Source organism: Notolabrus celidotus, chromosome 24, assembly GCF_009762535.1.
Source record: "Notolabrus celidotus isolate fNotCel1 chromosome 24, fNotCel1.pri, whole genome shotgun sequence".
Taxonomy (NCBI): domain Eukaryota; kingdom Metazoa; phylum Chordata; class Actinopteri; order Labriformes; family Labridae; genus Notolabrus; species Notolabrus celidotus.
The window spans coordinates 9734329-9754748 of NC_048295.1; the positions used below are offsets into that span (position 1 = coordinate 9734329).

Here is a 20420-nt window from a genome sequence, read left to right on the forward strand (position 1 = left end):
CTGCTTCTATTATAGGAAGTTTTTAAAAGAATGTAGACCAATGGGGATCACCAGTCTCTGGCAAAGTCTGGGAACCCCAACAGAAAGGAACTATGTATTAGGTTGATGTCAGAAGACCCGCCCCCTTCCTGATTTTGAGTGAGGGACAAGTGACATTGACCACTGAGAGCACTGAGAAATCAGCAACAGAACTGTCACTGAGTGTTTGAGTCAGGAAAAACGCTGACTGCATTGGTTTTGTGAGCAAACAGGTGGACAATGCAAAAAGCTGCTGTCAGTGTACACAGGCCCTCACACAGAATGCATTTAAGGGTCAAAGTTCGACCCTGATGTTGCTAGTAATGACATATTGAACACAACAAGGATCAGACTCCATCACCTCGTTCAGCTCGTTGTTCCTCCGGCTCTCCAGGCCGTAGAAAGGCCCGCTCCGCTCTTTGCTGGGCGTCAGGGGCAGCGGGGAAGATGAGCCGCTGTGCACCGGGGTTTCTGGGTAATAAAAGAGGGAGATGTGTTATGCTTGTGGGTGAGGGGAGTTCAGAGCACTGGAGAGAAGAAGAACGATGGCACCATCTACTGGACAGAGTGGGTTACTACAAGCACAAGGAGACCTCACTTTGTGTGATTACTTCGAATGATTCATGATGATGATTTATGGAAACTACAGGAGGAATAAAGATGGAGACACCTTGAAACAACCTTTGAGGAAGCTTTGATGTAAACCAAAATATGTATTGTCTTGTCAGCTTACTTCTCTCCAGGTTGAGGAAGAACTTGGGCTGCGATGACGTGTCGACTAAACGCCGTTTAAGCTGCGGGGAAGCTGTAGCGCTGCCTCCACCTGCAACATTTGACACTAAAATTAATCTTTCTTGTGTTTCTATCAATGAACTCAACTAAAGAGGCAAACAGAGCTGGATTCAGTCCCCTTGTTCCTGTTCTGATTACCTCCACTGCTTCCTTCAGCCGGCCGGTCGCCTCCAGACGTGTTCCTGGTGGAGCGTCTCAGCGACTGCGACTGATACGAGATGCAGTCCATGTCCGGGTGACGCCGGCGCTTCGGGGTTGGAGCTGGAGCGGTGGGTGTGGTGGCGGATATGTCGCTGAGCGCTGGCTGGCTGTCTGTGGACTGTGGCGTGGGGGGGTTGTGTCCCGGCGGGCTTGGGCTGCGCTCTCTTTGGGCGCTTGAGAGAAAACAAGAGGCGTCAAACCTTCATTGAGCTTTCATTTAACTTTAAACCTGGCAGAGCTGCAGAGACAAACCTGCTGGAGCACGGGGAGCTTTCATTGACGGCGAGGAAGAGCCGGGAGGAGCTGACCTTCTTGAACTGGGCTTGTTCGCAGGGGTAGAGGAGGATCATGGGTAAGGTGAAATCGAACGTGATCCTCAAGCCGTCGACCATCTCCTTACATAACTCCTCGCTGCAAAGGAAAGACAAGCAGTCAGTCACAACACTTAAAGACAGTATTGGGAAATTAAATCTGCTTTCCTCACACTCACCTCTTCTCTGGAGGGATCGGCTGAGGGCTGCTGCTCTGCGTCGTGCTCTGCTGTCGCCTGTACCTCTCGTTGGCCATGAACGCCTTGTTGATGGCGAAGTGCTTCACGTAGGACTCCAGGATGTGCACGACGTTTGTCTGACAGGGAACCATCACCAGCTGAAGGAGGAGAGGAGTCCAGGGATGAGCCACTTTCACTCTCACATGCTACCACTTAAACTCAGCTGTGTTTACCTTCTTCCTCTTGTTAATGTAGAAGCAGTCGTCCTCCAGCTTCTTCTTCAGGATGTCCGGGATGTTGATGTCGACGTGGACGTGGACGATCTTCTCCTCGGTTTCCCTTTTGACGCTGATGTCCGGCTCAACCCTCTGAAACAAATCAGCCTGCTGTTCAATGCCCTCCCGAAACTCAGACTTATTATGAATGTTTTAAGGAACTTGCAGCTCGAATCTGAGGCTCACCATTTTGTTGATGTCCTCTGAGAAGGTGCTTTCCCCGCTATTAGAAGATTCAGGGTCAGAGTCGTCCCCGTCACTACTGTCTGACGATGAAATCAAACCTAGACCAAGAGGAAAAGATGTGTTAATAAAGGCTTTTTAAACCTCAGGAACTCTACTCTTGAACTACGTGCATTTCGACCGGAGGAACCAGGGCCTAAATGTAGTTCAGGGTTAGTTAGTCTCACCCCTGATTGGTAGATTACCTGCAGTGTTTTTATTCCACCCACCGTCCACAATAAGAATCCCCATCAGATATTTAATGATCGCCTAAAGACGTTTATGAGGGATGCATCCGGCTGAAAGTCTCTAGTTAACAGGGTCGCTGTTTAAACCTAAACACCGGCCCATCTCTGCTACGGCTTTTTGAGTTCAAAAGGATTTTAAAGCCGTGTTGAAACGTCTTTGCTACTCGCACTTATCTCCTCTCACGTGTTGATTCAGTGAATCCATCTGTGATGAAATATAGCACCATCTAAAACAGCGAGCCTGAGGAACCTTTTAGTCCTGGGGGCTAAAAGACCCCGGAACTCTTGGTTGAAATGCACCATATGACTGCAGAAGGAGACCGAGAGGGAAAAAGGCTTCTCACATGCGTCATCACTGTCGTCCTCCTTTGGGAGAGTCTTCAGAGAAGATTTAGTACCAGACTGACGACGCCGCCGCTTGGCCCATCCCTTTTTCTTCCTACAAGCAAGACAGGAAGCAAAACATACTGTTAGTGTAGTCAGAAGATGAAACAAAACAACACATGCAACTTGTGGCTTTCCTGGTAAAATGAGGCTACACTGGAAATGTAGTCGCTGCAAAATCAGACAAGCATGTGCAAATAAAGCATCACAAAGACCGACAAGCTCTCGAGGAAGGCTTGATTTATAATGTCCTGTGCAGAGAAGGCGAGTCTATTTGTGTACGGATGATAACAAGGACATGTATGAGGAGAAAGAGGGACGAATGTTGTGTAAACTCAGTGGATTCATGGAGCTGTGTTTGGATGCAGAGTCAGAGGTGTGTGATGGTTTGATTGTGATGTGCATGGCTCCACAGAAACATATAGTCTTCAACTAGAGGTATTAAAGCTGCGTTAAGATGGGAGCTTGTTGTTGCAGAATGATCCCACTGTGTCTGAGTAAGGGGCGTGGATTCCACCTTATTTGTGCGTCTTGTCGGAGAACAACATGTCTACTTGGCAGCCCCCATGTCTGGATAAATATGACATCAACTTACATGCGACCTAGAGCTTTGCGAGCCAGTTTATGTTGCAATCTACGGTTCTCTTCAGCGTCCCTTAGGACATGATCTTCAGCAGCCCACCGATCCCAGCTACCCGAAAACACACAAACATGTCAGAAATAAAGATCCACACTCACATGGTTGGACAACAGGGTTCTGCAGCTGCATCATTACACAAGGTGATGAACATGAGATTTTGCAATGATGAACAGTACAATGAGTGTGATGCAGATCACGGTTAGTCAGGGAACAGTGTGTTGTGTTACCTCCTGTTCCAACCGTTGAAGTGAATCAGGTACTTTGGGACTCTTCTTCCATGTTCATCTGAGCCTATCAAGACATCAAGGACCTGGAATTTAAACACACAACAGGCTGCTTTAGTTTAGTCCAACTGAGTCCAATTGACCCCAAAGATAATAGGAGTGTGCAGTTTTCAGTGAACACCTTAGCCTGGCACAGGAGGCCAAATAAACCCTTATTAATAACACCACAACACTTCTGGAGTGTGCCCTTGTAAGCAGCTTATATGAAACACAACACGTCGAGTACACCAGCTGGAGCAGTGCAATTATGCTCCAAGTTAGCTAGCACTGCTGCAGAATTCATGTAAATGTGCTTTTTACATCGTACTATTCTTCCTAATGCATATAACATATTGAAAACATGCAGCCTTACGACATATTAATGCTAGCTTTAAGCTCACGACTGTGCAAACTATCCATTTACAGCTACGAGTGTTAGCCAGCTAGCTTGAAAAAGACATTGCGTACTTGCCTTGGTGTTGTATTGAATACTGCAGATATGTCACACAGCGTACTCAACGTATGTACGCGCATGCGCAGAACACAACACGGGCTGTTTAACAAAAAATTTAATAATGTCTCTCTTTTCACTTACATGAACATAACAGAGTATTAAAGCGCTTTATTTCTTGTACAGTCATTATAATTCTGTATTGGGGGCATTATTTAATATGGAGTGTGTTAATATAGGCATATTATAAATATCATAACATACTGGGCTGCATGTTTATGTACGAAATGTGTTACATAAATACAGTTGAGTTGAGTTGAGTAACATGTTTCGACAAAGCAGCAAAGCTCGTCATAACACCCCTAAATGTTATCATACGTATTATCAGCTGTAACAACAACAACAGCTACTTTAACTAGTGCTAGCCATGTTAGCTAGCTTGGTGCGTTTGTTTACAATCTGTGTTGTCACCAGAATACACCTAAATCAGTCTCTAAACACCTTAAATGCAGGTTTCAGTAAGTCAACGTTGACTAAATTCAACAGAAACTCTTAAAGATATTACTTTATCAGAAAACGTGCACCAAACGAACCCGGAAGACATGCAAAATAACAGCTAGCTACATTAGCAGCAGCTTTAATTCTATCTTTCTGAGGCCTGTCCCTCCTGTCAACACTCCCGTTCCTGCAGCAGCTGCAGAGTATTCATCTGCACATAGTACAAACAGCACAACGCTACATGTCTGCAGAGGACAGTACCTTAGCGTCATACAACACTTTAGCCTTGGTGGGGTCGGGTTCAAAGCACAGGACTCGTTCTCCTTTGTGAAACTGGTATTTGATTCCCCGCGAATTCATTTGTTCATGGCGACGTGTGGGGGAAGAGGGGGCATCGATCTAGACCCTAGGAACTCCTTAACCCCTTCCTGACCAGGCTCTTTTTTTGCATTAGGGGGGCTTCCAGCGAAACAGACGAGGCAGGGATGGCGCTGTTGTGGGAGCATGGAGGGAGATTCTCGTGCTGCCTTCAGGGAGTGCTCGGAAATACGGCAACTCTACTATGAAATGACCTGTACCATACATGTCCATTAAAAAACAAACATCACTTTGATAAAAAAAAAAATATTCCTACATATATAAATAAATCGTCTTTAAAAAACTTAAGAGTATAAACCCACAAATGGGGGAGCTCAACCAAACAGAGAGAGAGGGGTAGTACACAAATTTCCTATGACAGTGAATACACCACACAAAACGCAATTTCCCATTATAAAACTGGACATGTGCAATTGCTTTAAATGTCCAGCAGATGGCAGCATTTGAACACAACAAAAGCAACTATATAATATTACACTACATTAATGTGGTAAACTAACACAGATGCACTCTACAGGAAGGGGCAGAGCCGTGTCTTTTTCTTAAGGAGGCTCAGATCCATAGACATCTGCAGAAAGATGCTGCAGATGTTTTATCAGTCTGTGGTGGTAAGTGTGTTATTCTATGCTGCAGACTGCTGGGGAAGCAGTATCAAACACAAGGATGTGAGGCGACTGGACAAACTAGTGAAAAGATCTGGCAGTGTTAGGCTATTATTTGAGCTAAATAATAAATAAATAAATAAAGTATGATGAAATAAAACTGTCATTAGAATAAAACTCCGTTAAAGCGAGACTAAAAAGGTCGGTCTTGAGTTTGCTTTTAAAAATGTTGATGCTCTGCGCAGCCCTCAGATCTTCAGGTAGGGTGTTCCACAGGCGTGGGCCATGATGATAAAAGGCTGCCTCACTGTTATTTCTCTAATCTCTGGTTTTAATCACTTAAAGCTGCTTGTATCTGTCTTCTTCTTTACTGTATAAATCATGTTTTCAAATGAGTCTAAAAGAACACTTCATTACATATATTCTGACTCACATTTCAAATCCAGGCCTGCGAATCATTACATCCCTCCCGTTCCTGACCTCCTGACCTCCTCATTCATATCTGCCTTGCAGCCCTGGACGATGAAATGCACACTGATCCCTGCACAGGAAGCTACGTCTCCACAGCTGGAGCCTTACTCTGCTTCAGATGCTTTCAGGCTCTGCTGCTGTACTAACGTATACCAAATATGGAGCGTGTGTATGTAACGCTGAACGTGACCGCCTCAAGTGTAGGCCTGTTGATTCACCCTCGCTCCCTGACCCTGACTGTGCCTGATGTATTTTGACAGTGGAGTGAGATGATGGCTGTTTTGCATTAAGTGTTTTCATGGTGACATTAGAAACCTGAGTCCTGCAGTGATGACACACTTGAAGGCAGCTGGATGAAGAGTGAGGGACTGTGGCATGGGAACACGTCTGTGTGAGATATATAAATGATGAACTATTGTTCCATGTTGCTGCTGCTTTTGGCTCTTTCCCAGGAGGAGCATGGGCACAGTTCAGGGCACACATTCAGTCTTCTCCTCTAACGTGAAGCACAATGTTTTCTTTCCATAATTCCTGCTTCTGTGTTTTCACCCCGCTCTCTCTCTCTCTCTCTCTCTTCCCTCCTGCAGCCTGTTTTTAGAAGGGTCAGATTTATCTCAGCTGTTATCAGTGTCATGTCATGCTGTGTTGTATGTGTGTGTGTGAGTGTGTCATGCGGCGCAGCTTCATAAGCTCCTTTATCAGGCGTCCGGCACCCTCCTCTCCAGACCCCTGCTGTCCCTTTTCATTTTTCCCATACTTTCACACACAGCGCCACACATGCTCCTCTCCTCTCTCTCACCCTCTCTCCTCTCTCTCTCTTTCTCTCTCAGAAAAGACAGAGCTCCTCCAAAAGCATCTGTGTAAACAAACGTCTGGAGTGTAGCCACAGGTGTATAAAGAAAAGAATTGGCGATTAATCCTGCAGCTCACTTATTGTTTGGCTAATAATAGCCGTCAGCAGGCCTCACTGATTATTGTTCCCAGACAGCGAGCTGGATTAATGACAGACACGGATTAATACAGCTATTTTCATCCCTGACTGAATCACGTCTGAGTGCCTGACCTCCTGCCCGCCTAATTGTGTCTGTCTGCCTGCATAATTATCTAAATGATGATGAACTTATTAATTATAGCTAATCTGGTGACACACTTTTATTAAGTGAGGTCAAAGTGGGAACTATCAACTCAGGAAAATATGCTTAAATTATGTTTTATTAAAGGAATTTAGAATACAGAGCTCTAAAGTCAACATTTTTACTCCAAACTTTCCTGAAGAGTGAAAAAACTCCACCCAGAGTGCTCCATAAATTACATTTTACCTTTAAATTGTTTAATAAGAAGCTTTTGTTATGCAAATACCGATCTGAAACTTCCCTGAACCCCCTCCCACACCCTCAGTCTCACTCTGCTTTGGGAATGCCCATTGCGCAGAGGAGAGGAACAGCCTCGCTCCTTCTCAACTTTTGCGCAGCGTCCGCAGCCAAATGCTGCACCTCTCTCCAAACACTCGGACCTCCCTTTGGATGAGGACACCTTAATCTCTTATCACACAGTTGCAGCTTTTGGGAGAGACGCTGATGTGACATCCGAAAAATCCGGAGACATGTCAGCCGCTCAAGGACTCCTCAACAGCGTCTTCTCCTGCTCCTCTCCAAACTCCAAAGCTATAACCAAACGGAGGCTCCGCCAGACCCGGAGTCTGGACCCTGCTATAATACGACACTGCAGCACCGGGGGTGAGGGAGTGAGCGGCGCGTCGTTGGCTCTGGATGCAGGTGCGTCTTCGGAGCGCTTGGCTGTGAAACCGTCTTTACGCACCAGGATTCCAACCCTCAAAGAGCCCATATCACCTTCCATTTCCTCGCCCTCTATACCTTTGGATGTTTCTCCGTCCTCCAACTTCCACTTCGACTATGATTTCGGGAAGCGCGCTAAAAGGAATACAGCGGGGGATTTACCGTTTCTGGTGCGGGGATCCGGAGCGGCGCAGACAGGGAGCACGGGCACGCTGTTCTCCCCGAGGAGGTGGCTCCAGAGGAAAGCGCAGCCGGCCAGCTCTCGGGCTTACCTCGTGTGGAAGTTAGAGGTAAAGTTTTGAAACTTTGACTCCTGTGCTGTGCTCGGATCTTATTTTCTGTGGCTTTGATTCAATCATTTGAGGATTCAATGAGCGATTCATTTCACGATAAATCGAAAATTGCTATATTGTTCAGACTAAATATAAGTGGGGATGAGGCTTGAACCAGTCCTGATCCGGACTTGAATTAATGAGATCTGAGATTATGAATTCTGCTGTCAAGTCCTGCGTCCTAGATCTGCCTTCATGACGTCATTTAAACGATATAACCGGTGCACAAATCAGCATCAATTGTCAGAGTTTTGGATTAAAACTGAACTGCCAGCCAACAGGTATTGGATTCATGTTTTTTTAAGTTGCTTATGAGGCTGGACGTGCAAAGAGGTCTAAAGTCTGTCTGAATCTCAAAGTTAAAGAGGAGAAGGTCTCTGACAGTTCCTGGAACTATTAGTAGAAGCAATCAGCAGACTTTACACTCCGTTTGTTCCTCTACTAGAGCAACACGCTGCCTGCCAGGACACACATCTGCTTGAAATCTCTTTATGTTTGATCCCCTGACCCAGAAACTTGTCTGTGTGTCTATTCAGACGTCACAACGTGAGGTGTGTGTGTGTGTGTAAGTGTGTGTGTGATGCTGCAGCCTAACTACAAGATTTACAGCTTTTGAAGTGGGAGTGTTGACCCTGCAGTGACCCTGTGGTGACATCTGCACCTGGAATCCATCCAGAATCAAACCACGCCAACTGGGGCGGCTGTCTTGCCCAAGGGCACATGGGTAATTCACTGATGGAGGGAGGGAGGGAGAGAGGGAGGGAGGGGGGGGTTCACCTCCTCAATTGTACTTGTGAGGGTCACACCTTTCTCCTTTCACCTTATGGGAGAGCTTAAGGAAAATGTATGGAACGATTAATTCAGACAAAATGTGCAATGAAGTGTGGTCGCTCTTTTGTCTTCATTCAGCTGCAAATTGAGTGTGAATGAAGGGAGGGCAGCGTATGAAATCCTTATGAAAACATACTTGGGCGACTTATTTTTAGCGGGGGGGCTTTATAGGCTGCATAGTTGGCATGAGTCCACACACACACGGGGGGAAAAGGCATGCTGGTTTTTCTGCTTCTGTTGCAGCCTTCCTGAATCTTCCTTCTCATTGGCTTGTCTTCATGCAGTAGGTGTGTGTGTGTGTGTTTGCATGGCGTGTGCGTGCTGCAGCAAGGGTCTTAAGGACACACGGCCCCGGACTGGGTTCTCACGACTGCGAGCGGTCACAGGGTCAAAGCCATGAAACCCTCGAACAGCTCTCCCATCATTTCCTATTAGAGCCTGCTCCTCTCTCTCTCACACACACACACACTCACTGATACGCATGTCTCTCTTCCTTTCCTCTGAGATGTGGAGAAGCTCTCACTCAGAAGAGTTTCCCACCGCTGTATGTTTTCCATCCCCCCCCTCCCTCCCCTCTTCCACCCTCCACCTTCCCTCTGATACGGCCCACTGAGGATAACATGAGGCCATCAGTTTGGAGTCATTAGCACAATCTGGACCGTGAAGTTATTGCACCTCTGAGTGTTTGTAAAAATGCAGAGCCAAGAAGTGTTTAAGGTCTGCTGGGAGTTTTCACACACTGCTGAGTGTGATGTAAAATAGTGTAATGAAGAGTAAACGCACACTTTACATGAGGAATGTTGTGAATGTGTCAGATTATGGACAGATGTAGGTGCAATATGCTTCTTTGGATTAAATCTGAGCATGCATTTCACTACAGAATCAATTCACAACACTATTACAGCTTCCTTCTTATTTCATGATGACACACTTACTCATGATAAGGAGAATGGTACCTTTTCCACTTCTCTTGGTGCTGCTCTCATAATCTTTAACTACAGTGGAGTGGGCACAAAGCCACAGGAGAAACTTCATGATGGTTTTTAGGCCGAAAGCAAAAAGGGGGAAAATCTCCAGTTACCTGCCTCAGCACAGACATCATGGCAAAGGAGGAATGATCAAAGAAGACATTTAAAAAAGAATGCTAATTTGCAGAAGTGCAAAAAACTGCAGCAGCTAAGCATCTAAGCATCCGCCCCATAAACAGAGGCTGCAGTCAGTCGCAGGTCCAATTCCCGGTCTCTACAACTTGCTGCATGTCTTCCCGGCGCCCACCATTGTTGGGCTTTGGAACATCCCTCTTCCTCACAGAGACTACCTCCATTCTTTTATACAGTCTATGATTTCCATCATGCAAAAAATTGGAAGATGAAAGATTACCAGATGAACACATGCTACGGCTAAGCAACATTTTCTAACCACGATATCCAGAAGGTTGCATCAGTTCTGTTTCTGACACTGTCACCTGAGATCACAATTTATGGTTGTATTTGTACCACTGTGTGTTGGTGTGTGTGTTGGAGTGTGTGTGTGTAGGGCAACCTGTGCAGATCAGTCTCGTGCTATGCCTTTTTAAGGAGGGAGACACGATCAGAGAGGCCGAGGGTGAAAGAGTGGGTGAGAGCAGCAGAGACAAAGTGGAGATGTGACCGTTTACACAAAAAGCAAGCTCTGACAGTTATATTGGCCGTGATTGCTTAACGGCTGTTTCCATCCATGGTCAGGCTGTTGATGTTGAAGCAACAATGACGTAAAGAAGAATCATCAGAAAGTACCCCGTGTGTTATTCCAGCAGGAGGGTCAGTGCCTGGAAGCAGCTCCTCATGTGGAGTGATGACTCTAAAGTCGGGCATCATTTTCAACACACCGGCTTGCAAAACAGCTACAGTATAAAAACAGTGAGGGGTTTATGGGAGTGTTGATGTGCTTGAATTTATAAGTTTAGCGTGCAAAACGTCCACGAATAGTCGCTCTGCTTTCCCAAGAAGAGCTCACGAACACACACACACACGCAGAGGCTCAGAGAGGAAACAGTGGTCTGCTAATTTAATCCTGCTTGTTTATGGGGCGCCACAATGTTGACATAGGAAGGTCTATTTTTAGATTGTAAGCTTTAAGAGAGACTTGAGAATTATTCCAATGAAATCCTAAACTCTGAAAAAACTACAAGCATCACGACAAACTGTGAACACAAACAACCGCTTCTGAAACACAGCGTCACTCGTCATGTAACGCCCAGATAAGGATCTGTAGCGTGCCAATCTTCAGTTTTAGGTGTTGTTATGAATATCCTTGAGAAGCTTTCACATGGAGAGGACAGGAAAGGGTACTAGCAGATGGTAAGACTTCCCAGTACACCAACACACCAAGGGGTTAAATCAAGAAGTGGTGGTACCGCGTACGGGAGAGTACCGGCCCACTCAAACACTCGATATAACCACAAATACAGTCACTATTATGAAGACTCCTCTTCCTGGATGCCCTACCCTGATGCTCCCCCTCACCCTAACCAGACAAAGTATTTCAAGCTGTGAGAGCATGTCTGAAAAGTGGAACTGTTAGCAGCAAGTTCCCTGAAAATATCAGGGCCTTAGTGTGATGAGGGCTCTGATCAGTGAAGGTTATGTTAGCTGGAAAGGCTAAAGAGTGGGGATATATTAAACACAACTTATTTTTCCATAAAATTCATGCAGGCTGCAATGTCTGCCTTGAAATGGGAACAGAATGCACATAACTAGAGCCTCCACTGAAATTCGTACGAATCTTGCTACCATGCCTTAAATTCCCTTCTTATTCCCATGTTGATTCATGCAATTGAATCATGTCTGGAATACATCACAGCACAAGGGCTCAGATCAATCAATCATTCTGACGTTATAAATAAAGAGCTTTTCATTCAATGACATTGTAACACAAAGTGCTGTGCATAAAAACAACTTCAAATAAAATAAATAAAGATAAATTAATATAAATTAAAAGGACCCCCCCATCCTAATCCCAACCCCAGCCTTGACCCCAAACCCACCAAAATAAAATACATTTCTAAGATAATAAAACACTTAAATGCTAAACAATTAAAATAAAATAAGATTCTATACTTAATAAATAAAAGAAATAAACTCTAACAAATTAGAGCATTGAATTAACTCTGACTTCTAAGACAAGAAAGCGTGAAGATGTTTCCTTTAAAGGTAACATTAACTAAATTCTGCACTACCATCAATAGGACCAAAAATCCACTGAAGACAGCTTCCTGGCGACTGTGTTGAATTTTCTGTCATATATTGTGATCGAATCCTCCACACGGTATGTCAAATATGTAATCAAAAACATTTACGCAGCAGCGTTCTCATACTTTAAAATCATTCTTCAGGCCGCTGGCGTCACGCTCCATTCATCAGAAAACACGCATTCTGTGTTTGAGCTGCTGCTCCACATGTTTGCCATTGCTTACGCTGTGAACCATGGGAGCTGGGGTGCTGACACAGGTCATGGCGCCCCGCCAGGAGTTAAGTTTTCTTTCCCTTTTTTTTCAAACAGAAGTGGTCCCCATTAAAGTATTCATAACAACAACACATGGACTGAGTATGGAAACATGCTCGAGCTAATTTTCTTATCTAAGCTGTGGATCTTATCAGCGGGTACTTGGGGTGGATTTTTGGCTTTAGATGAGAGGACTCTTGGTGGAAGATGTTGGATGTAAAGCACTTTATTATTTTAATTTGAAAAGTTATCTTTGATGTCAGGACTATGGTGTTCTTACCAATCAATCTGCCATTGTTTTATTCTCCTAAAGCCTCCAAGTGTCTTATTTTGTTAACCCAGGATTCAAAATATTGAATTTTCTCACACTGAAGATAAAGAAAACACAGGAGAATCTTTAGTCTTTAGGGCTTTCTTGAGAAATAATGTCATCAATTCCTGATAAATTGTCTTTAAATTGATTTATTGAGCATTTGTTTCAGCCCCTTTCAAAATAAAAGTCATTATCAGCCAACCAAAGTGGGAAAATTCCAGAGTCCACCATTATAAAAACAGCAGTAAACCCGCCAGCTCCATCTCTGCTGGTTTCATGCTTTCTTTAGCTTCACATTCCCTCAAATTAACACAGAAGGAGCTGGATGTACTCATCTATAGTAGGGTAATACAGATTTTTCACAGTGCAATCCAATGTAATCTCAGTTGACACTGTATATTTGAAAGATTCCCCGTTTCAGTGTATTTTTAGCCGTCCTCTATGAAACAGAGAGGCTTGAACTCATCAGCCGAAAACAGCTATCCGCTCTACCTTCCCTCCCTGGTTTCCTCCCCGAGATCCCTCAAAGTGAGGAGGCTGCGTTGGAGGAACAAGACCTTGATGGTTTGACATCTTTGGAATTCTTCAACGAAAATACACACTTAAAAAACAAATTAAAACACGCCCATCGGACGGTTCAGCCAAGATTCAACTCAACATCCACGAAGGTCTCGACAAATCTGGCTGTCACAACAAGTGTAAGTCTGGCAGGAGCGCAGAATGTAGATAAAGGAGTCATTAAAGGACGTCATGATGCTGTTGCAAAAGCCTCAAAACACTGAGTGTGGACAGGTTGATTGTTTTGGCAGACAGCAGGAGTTTCATTGGATGTGTGTGTAGGTTTCTTAAAGCAATAGCTGCACTGAATCCAGCCGTATGGTATCTAAAGATGCAGCATTTGGCAATACTTGATCATCTAAAGTCACACCTGAGGGTCTCCACTGTGGCATCCACTAAAGCATCAAAACAAGCTGTGTTTCCTGAAGGTGAACATTCCTCGTTATCGCAGAGTCGGCCTCTGCAGTGTGTTCCTGTCCGGCTCCCCTCCAGGGAGAAGCTGTGGGATTTACGAACGTGGGTCTGCACTGCTGTAGTTTGATTATGGTCCTCATTAAGTTTTATGGGTCTGGTTGTTAATACGTACAGACTGGACTGATGTCTGTTTTCAGTACGCTGACAGGAACACAGAGAGCACCGTTCTGTCCTCCACATATTTGCTGAATGTATTGGACTTGGACCTGGAAAGACGTTTTTACAGCGTTGGTGTGAGGACTATCTTCCTCTGGTTTTGCTCATGTGGCTCTTTTCAGACTTAAACAGACTGAGGAGCTAATATTAAATGATATAAATCAAGGTTTTTACTGCATATAGATCCAGAAATATAACGCAATATGTCTAAATAGTTGTTGCTGATACACACACAGTTAACATGGTCGCTGTTTAAACCAAAACACCGTCCGATCTGCTGCCACTGCTTTTTGAGTTCAAAAGGATTTTAAAGCCGTGTTGAAACGTCTTTGCTACTCGCTCTTATCTCCCCTCATGATTTGCACAATCTACCTGGGACTTCAGGTAGATTGTTGAAACACAGACAACAATGGAGGCACAGGAACCTTTTAGTTCAGGGGAAAGTAGTTCTAGGGGCTAAAAGACCCTGGAACTCTTGGTGGAAATGCACCTAAAAACTAGGACTTCAGTTCCTTAAATGGCCACTTGAGGCTGGCTCCACACGTGAGTGAACCCCCCATTGAGCCCCATGAGTCTAATAGGATATGACATCAACATCAGACTCCAGTGAGATGTCAGTACCTGTGAGATCTAACTTACTGTATGAAGTGTGGGAACGAATATTTTAAGCCTCCTCTCATCCTGCACGGAAACACAACACCTCCGTCACGGGGTCATTTCTTTTGACAAGTCTGCATACTATCGTGTTGAGAAGAAGCATGACACAGCGGGGGCTTGTTTGGCAGCGTTTTCGTTGAGCAATCTCACATCTCCTTTGGGATGTTTTCTCAACAATGACGGAAAAAGAGAGCAGTTTGAAATAGAGACGACTGAAAAGCAAACATTAATTTCCGCAGCCTGAATCTCTCTCTCTGCGTCTGTCTGTTGCAGATTAAACCTCTCCACCAGTGAGAACGCGGCGGTGTTGAGTTACTTTTAGTGTGCATGAGAGTGTTTTGGTGTGTGTGTGCGTGTGTGTGTGGGTGGATGATCTAATTGTGCACTTTTGGGTCTTGAGGGCATAAATGCTCATCCCCTTGGGTCCTGGTGTGTGTGCATTTACAGTGACCTCTGTGTCCACTAATGTTCTCTGTAATGTGGTTTGTCATGGGCCAGAGGGGAGGCATGGATAAGATTATCTCACATGTGCTACAGTGTGTTGGATTTACAGCTTCCTGTTTGAGGACTGTGAGCTGAAAACAAAAGATCGAGTATCTTGTGTGACCTATTTATATTCTGTTACTACTGTGGTTCCAAATTTCATTTTTATACATTTCATAAAGAGAGTATATGTTTAAGCTCACTACAAACAGACTACTTGAAAAACACAACAGATGGATGTAGTCTCAGTGACGTCACCCATTGGTTTCTGAAGAAGGGTTTTGATGGCTGTCTAACATGAGTCTGGTCCTGCTCAGGGTCTCTGCCTGTTAAAGGAAGTTTGTCCTCTCACTGTAACTAGCTAAATACTGCAAGGTGCAATGCTCATGGTGGATTAAGGTGGGGTCAGACTGAGTCTTATCCTGTCTTGGTGTTGGGTCTCTGTTCATAATTTGACATAGAGTGGTCTAGACCTGCTCTGTTTGTAAAAGCGTCTTGAGATAATGTTTGTTGTGATTTGGTGCTATACAAATAAAGATTGATTGACTGTCTATCTATGCATAAATCCTACTCCACTAAGGGGGAAACTGTCATAGCATTTGGGGCACTTCCACCAATAATCTCTTTAGTAGAGAAAGCTGACATGCACCTCCTCCAAAATGTAACTACACGTAGAGTCGACCTGGACTGCAAGCCCTGTGATTGGTCCGATTGGCGGCATTGTATTTCCTGCATTTGCAGGGGGGGCTCTGACCCAACATGAGTCTGCATTAAGTTTGAATTGGAGACATGTTTCAGGCACCAGAAGGATGATGAAGTACCAAGCATGAAGACAGGCTTAGTCCACGTTTCTTAATTGATGTAACTTTGTTGCACATGAGCCTCACATTCTCAGATATCAGCTACTTGCTAACCCTGTGAAATAAACAACTTTAAAATACACCCCATGTGAAGCACTGAGTGACCTCAGACCTACAGCTGATCTGAACAGTGAGTGTTTGCACTTCACAGCATCACTTTCAAACTCATCATTAAAACTCAATTAAGATTGTTTCTAAAGAGCCGTCTGTGTGTGTGTTAGTGTGTGTGTATGTGTGTCACAGTCATAAGGAATGTCAGGAGGACGCTGCATCTTCATATCCTGTCCTGTTTCTGAAAAAATGAGCCCAAAGGAATAAAATGTAATTTTGTTTTCTGATTTTATCGAGCTCCGCTTCGTGGACCGGGTCCATGTGAGTTCAGGGAAGGACATCCTGCCTAAAACTTGATTTAGTTCTGCTCCGAGTGACTTGATGTTGCAGCATCTCGCCTGCTTTATCTCTGATGGTATCCAAACTGCAATTACTCGCATGGTTTGACCTCAGAATACTCAGACTTTTACTGTGTCATGCTGCGTTTAGGAAGGATTAGCTGAATGTTCCTGCTCACACATGCAGGATTTAGGCTAAATCTACCTGGAAGTGTGTACGCTGTGTTTGCATGAGTGTGTGTGGGATTTAACCCTGCAGCATGTGTTGATCAAATATACTCTGGAATACTTGAAGAAGTTCAAATAAGACGTGGCTTTGCAGGAGTCGCTGCATTTCGCTGCCCTCTGTGTGTTAGTGTGCGAGTCTCTTTCAGCGCGCGGCTTTACTGAATTATTTATTTGGAATTCCAGGTCAGAGCTCCACGTCGAGGCCCCGGAGCACCTCCTGAAAGAGGGGCAGCTACTGACCAAGTGACCCCACTGACTTCCTCTCCCTTCTTCTGCTCCTCTTCCACCCGCCCAGCCCTTCTTTGTGTTCCTTCACAGAAGCTTACCCCTGTCCATTCCTCACTTTTATTAACTCACTTTACAGACATCCTGGCGATGCTCTCCTTCTCATTTAGCCTTCCAAAACTCTTCCCTTCTAATCTCCAGCTTAAGCTAAATGCAGCAACTGAAGCAAAAAGCATGAGATCACACCGGGTTGATTTTACAATTGAAGAAACAAGAAGCGAAGCGGGGATCACAGCCTGACTTTGTTGGACAGGTTGGGCTTTTCTGCTTCCAAAGACTGCACTGAGAGCAGCTCTCCCTCAGACGTGGAGGCTCCTTTGAACCGAGCGGCCTGAGGAGCTGTGGGCGTCTAAAACTCACTCCAATAGACAAGACAAGTGTTGATGTGGTTTTTCCACTAATATTACACACATCTTACTCACACAGACCGATACAGACTGCACTAACCATCCAACTTTGAACAAGAATGCTTTAGAATCATCCTCTGTGCATCCTGGGTAATATATACGACAAACAGAATGGACAACAGGGAGCAGCTGCATTAGTTTTACCCATAGACTGACGTCACCCTAACTTCTGTGGAGCTAGTGTGAGGTAAAGAGGCAGACCTGTGCTAGCTTTGCAAACTTAGGGGCAAGGGCCTTTGCAAGTAAGCTGTTTCTCTCTTTCTACTTGGACGGACAGTTGCGTTGAGTCAGCATTTCCAATATGGCGTCCACAATGGTTTCCAATTGGTGACATCACTGAGACTACGTACGTGTTTTATACAGTCTGTCGTTTTAGAAAGAAATACTCTGACTGTATTGAACCAGAAACTGTTCCTAGCTGTGTTTATGGTCTTGAACTTGAGTTCCAAGTCTCCTTCTAGACAGCATATCATTCATTGTTGAAAATGTAGTCCTATATAGAGTTAATATATATTACAGGACAAAGCTACCTGTGATTGATGAGGCACTTTGATTGATTCTGGATCTAGAAAACCAACATGATGGCAACCAACACGCCAAAATGTGAGTCTTTGAACCAGTGGATGATTTTGATACACAGTTACTGCTTCCAACTCACTTCCTCTGCAGATATAAACTACACTGCAACTATGAGATTACTTTGAAAATTAGATCATGCTTTTGCAATTCAGTGGGTCGTCCCAACTAAAGATCTTTTTTACGACTGTGTTTATCTTATTGATTTTCCCTGACTGTGTTCTCTCCAAACTGACCTCTGTTCTTTCCTTCATCTTTATCACTTCATCTCTCCCCTCACTTTTCCTTTTCACCATCATCTTCTTGGAGTAAGTATTGCTCCACTAACCGGGCAGCACTGTATTAAATTGTGTTGAGGGAAGTTTCCTGAGCAACATTTATTTTTAACCGAGTTGGTTAAAATGTAATGTTACGAGATGTAACTCTCTCCTGCGCCTGTGACTCTGACCTCTATGAAAACACATCCCTGACATCCGAGTATCCATGTAAAGACGACCCCAGGCCTCAAAGCAAAGTGATTTAAAGAGAGGACCCCCTCTCCAAATCTGTCAGACAGTAAGGAATCAAAACAGAGAGACAGCAGGCGCTGGAGACACAGCCGGAGCTCTGCAGCTATAAATAGAAAATAACTCAGCGGAGGAACACTTGAGTTCCAGAGGCGAGGCGAGCTGAGGCGAGGCGAGGAGAGTTGTATTGGTTGCAGGTGTGTGAGTGTGTGTGTGTGTGTGTGTGTGTTAAGGATTGTGCTGCTTATGCATAAAGCTCCTCCTAATATGAGATGTGCGTTTCGTTAAAGTGCAGGAGTGAATGGTTCAAAGAGAGCAGTAACAACGTGAGGAAACCACTTCTAATTCTTTAGACGTTGGCTCATCAGAAAGGCATTATAATGAGAGGAGAGAGAGAGGCTGTGATGACATCTAGTGGACATTTTAAAGTACTACATGCTAAGAAACTGCCAAACATCTGAACCCAGTTTTCAGTGTGAGAAAGTTGGTTTTGTGCCGAGGTTATGACTAAATGAGACAATTAAGACTCAATTTGGAGAGGTAAATAATATGTGAGAGTTCAAATTACAAGTAGTTGACTATTGTACTCTGCAGTACTTCCTTTGCCAGGAAGTGTGCACAGATGTAACTGTTTCCAAACAGTAAAGGGATCTAGGAGAGGAGGGAGAGGCTTTGATGCCATCTAGTGGACATTTTAAAGTACTGCATACTCAGAAAGACATTATAATAAGAGTGCTGAATGAAAGGTGGAGAGAGAGGCTTGGATGCCATCTAGTGGACATTTTAAAGTACTGCATACTCAGAAAGGCATTATAATAAGAGTGCTGAATGAAAGGTGGAGAGAGAGGCTTGGATGCCATCTAGTGGACATTTTAAAGAACTACATACTCAGAAAGCCATAAGGTGGCGTGTCCACTGTTGCCGTTTTCTATGCAAACTCTATCTGATTCAGCGTTGTCAGTGCTCAGCAACCCAAAAAATCCTCTGCATCAGCTTATTATTGTTGCAATGCTCTGAGAGCTCTCAGTTGAAAAATGTCCTTACATAGCAAGTGCTCTGAAGCGCTCTGAAAGCGCTCTAAAATTGAGGTTGTGGGCGCTCAGACACCTAATGAGAGTGTTCAATGAATGGTGGAGAGAGAGGCTTTGATGCCCTCTAGTGGACATTTTAAAGTACTATAGGATGATGATGAATATAGGCAAAAATGCAAATGAGCAGCATAAATTCAAATTAACATAAAAAAGAGTAGAAATCTAATAAACACAAGATACAATATTTGTCCCCCTAGGATATAAGACAAATAAAGAAGCACTCCTGTACATACTCCATCCATCCATTAACTTGACTGCTTATTCCATTCTTGGTTATGGGGGGCTAGAGCCTATTCAAGCTGACATTGGGCGGAAGGCAGGGTACACCCTGGACAGGTCACCAACCTATCACAGGGCAAACATGGAGAGACAGACACGCACACACTCACACCTACAGGGAATGTTGAGTGTAATTTCCCATGCATGCACAGGGAGAACATTCAAACTCAACACAGAAACAATATAATAATACTATGCCACTTACATGCACATGGCACTGAATACTCTATAAACAGACTGGTGTAGAAACAACAGAACCAAAGCTGCAGAGTTTAGCTGCTCTGATTCAGAGACTTTGAAAGTCAAGGTAAAGACTTGTTTTTGCCACAAGAGGGCGCCAGTCACCTGCCTGTGAACATTTTATGACTTGGCCAAGCCTTTGGGAACACTGCAGTATTTGCACACACACGTAAACACTCACACACACTCACATAAACACTCACACACACACTTAAATGATGAATCACAGTGTAAGTGTGGGTGGGCTGCATTGTGGCCGGTCACAGCTGCGCACATCTGTCTCCTCGGCCTCTCAGTGTCATGACTATCTTACCAAAACATTATAAAAGCTGATAGCAGCTGCAGGCGGAGCATATTTCACGGCACTCAGGCCAAATACAGATGTTTAAAATGCAGCGGGCAAGGAAACCTGGACTGTTGTCTCCTCCAATGTGTTAACTTTAAAAGGATATTTAAGAGAACGACTGCAAACGTTTACCTTTGGAGCATTTATACAATCAAACCGTGAAGACTTTCATATAAACCAACCTTTTTACTCACTGT

At 44.4% G+C, this 20420-nt stretch overlaps 2 protein-coding genes across 8 annotated transcripts in view; one reads left to right on the top strand and one right to left on the bottom strand.

Moving 5' to 3' along the window:
- LOC117808315 overlaps window positions 1-20420 on the bottom strand; it is a 201733-nt gene that overhangs the window by 74062 nt on the left and 107251 nt on the right. For 2 of the 6 annotated variants that reach the window (XM_034677988.1, XM_034677989.1), the window contains 10 exons: window positions 3498-3580; window positions 3226-3321; window positions 2591-2685; window positions 1963-2060; window positions 1735-1884; window positions 1502-1659; window positions 1264-1422; window positions 949-1184; window positions 752-841; window positions 380-489 (listed from right to left, as the gene is read on the bottom strand). In XM_034677988.1, the coding sequence (XP_034533879.1) occupies window positions 380-489; window positions 752-841; window positions 949-1184; window positions 1264-1422; window positions 1502-1659; window positions 1735-1884; window positions 1963-2060; window positions 2591-2685; window positions 3226-3321; window positions 3498-3580 (1275 nt within the window). Of the gene's footprint in view, window positions 1-379; window positions 490-751; window positions 842-948; window positions 1185-1263; window positions 1423-1501; window positions 1660-1734; window positions 1885-1962; window positions 2061-2590; window positions 2686-3225; window positions 3322-3497; window positions 3581-4005; window positions 4034-4743; window positions 5021-20420 lie in introns of those variants that run through there. The other 4 variants (XM_034677986.1, XM_034677987.1, XM_034677991.1 and 1 more) reach the window with 4 other exon arrangements.
- LOC117808317 (rho GTPase-activating protein 6-like) overlaps window positions 7355-20420 on the top strand; it is a 66730-nt gene continuing 53664 nt past the window's right edge. For both annotated transcript variants that reach the window (XM_034677992.1, XM_034677993.1), the window contains exon 1: window positions 7355-8019. In XM_034677992.1, the coding sequence (XP_034533883.1) occupies window positions 7537-8019 (483 nt within the window). In that variant the 5' untranslated portion in view covers window positions 7355-7536. The remainder of the gene's footprint in view (window positions 8020-20420) is intronic.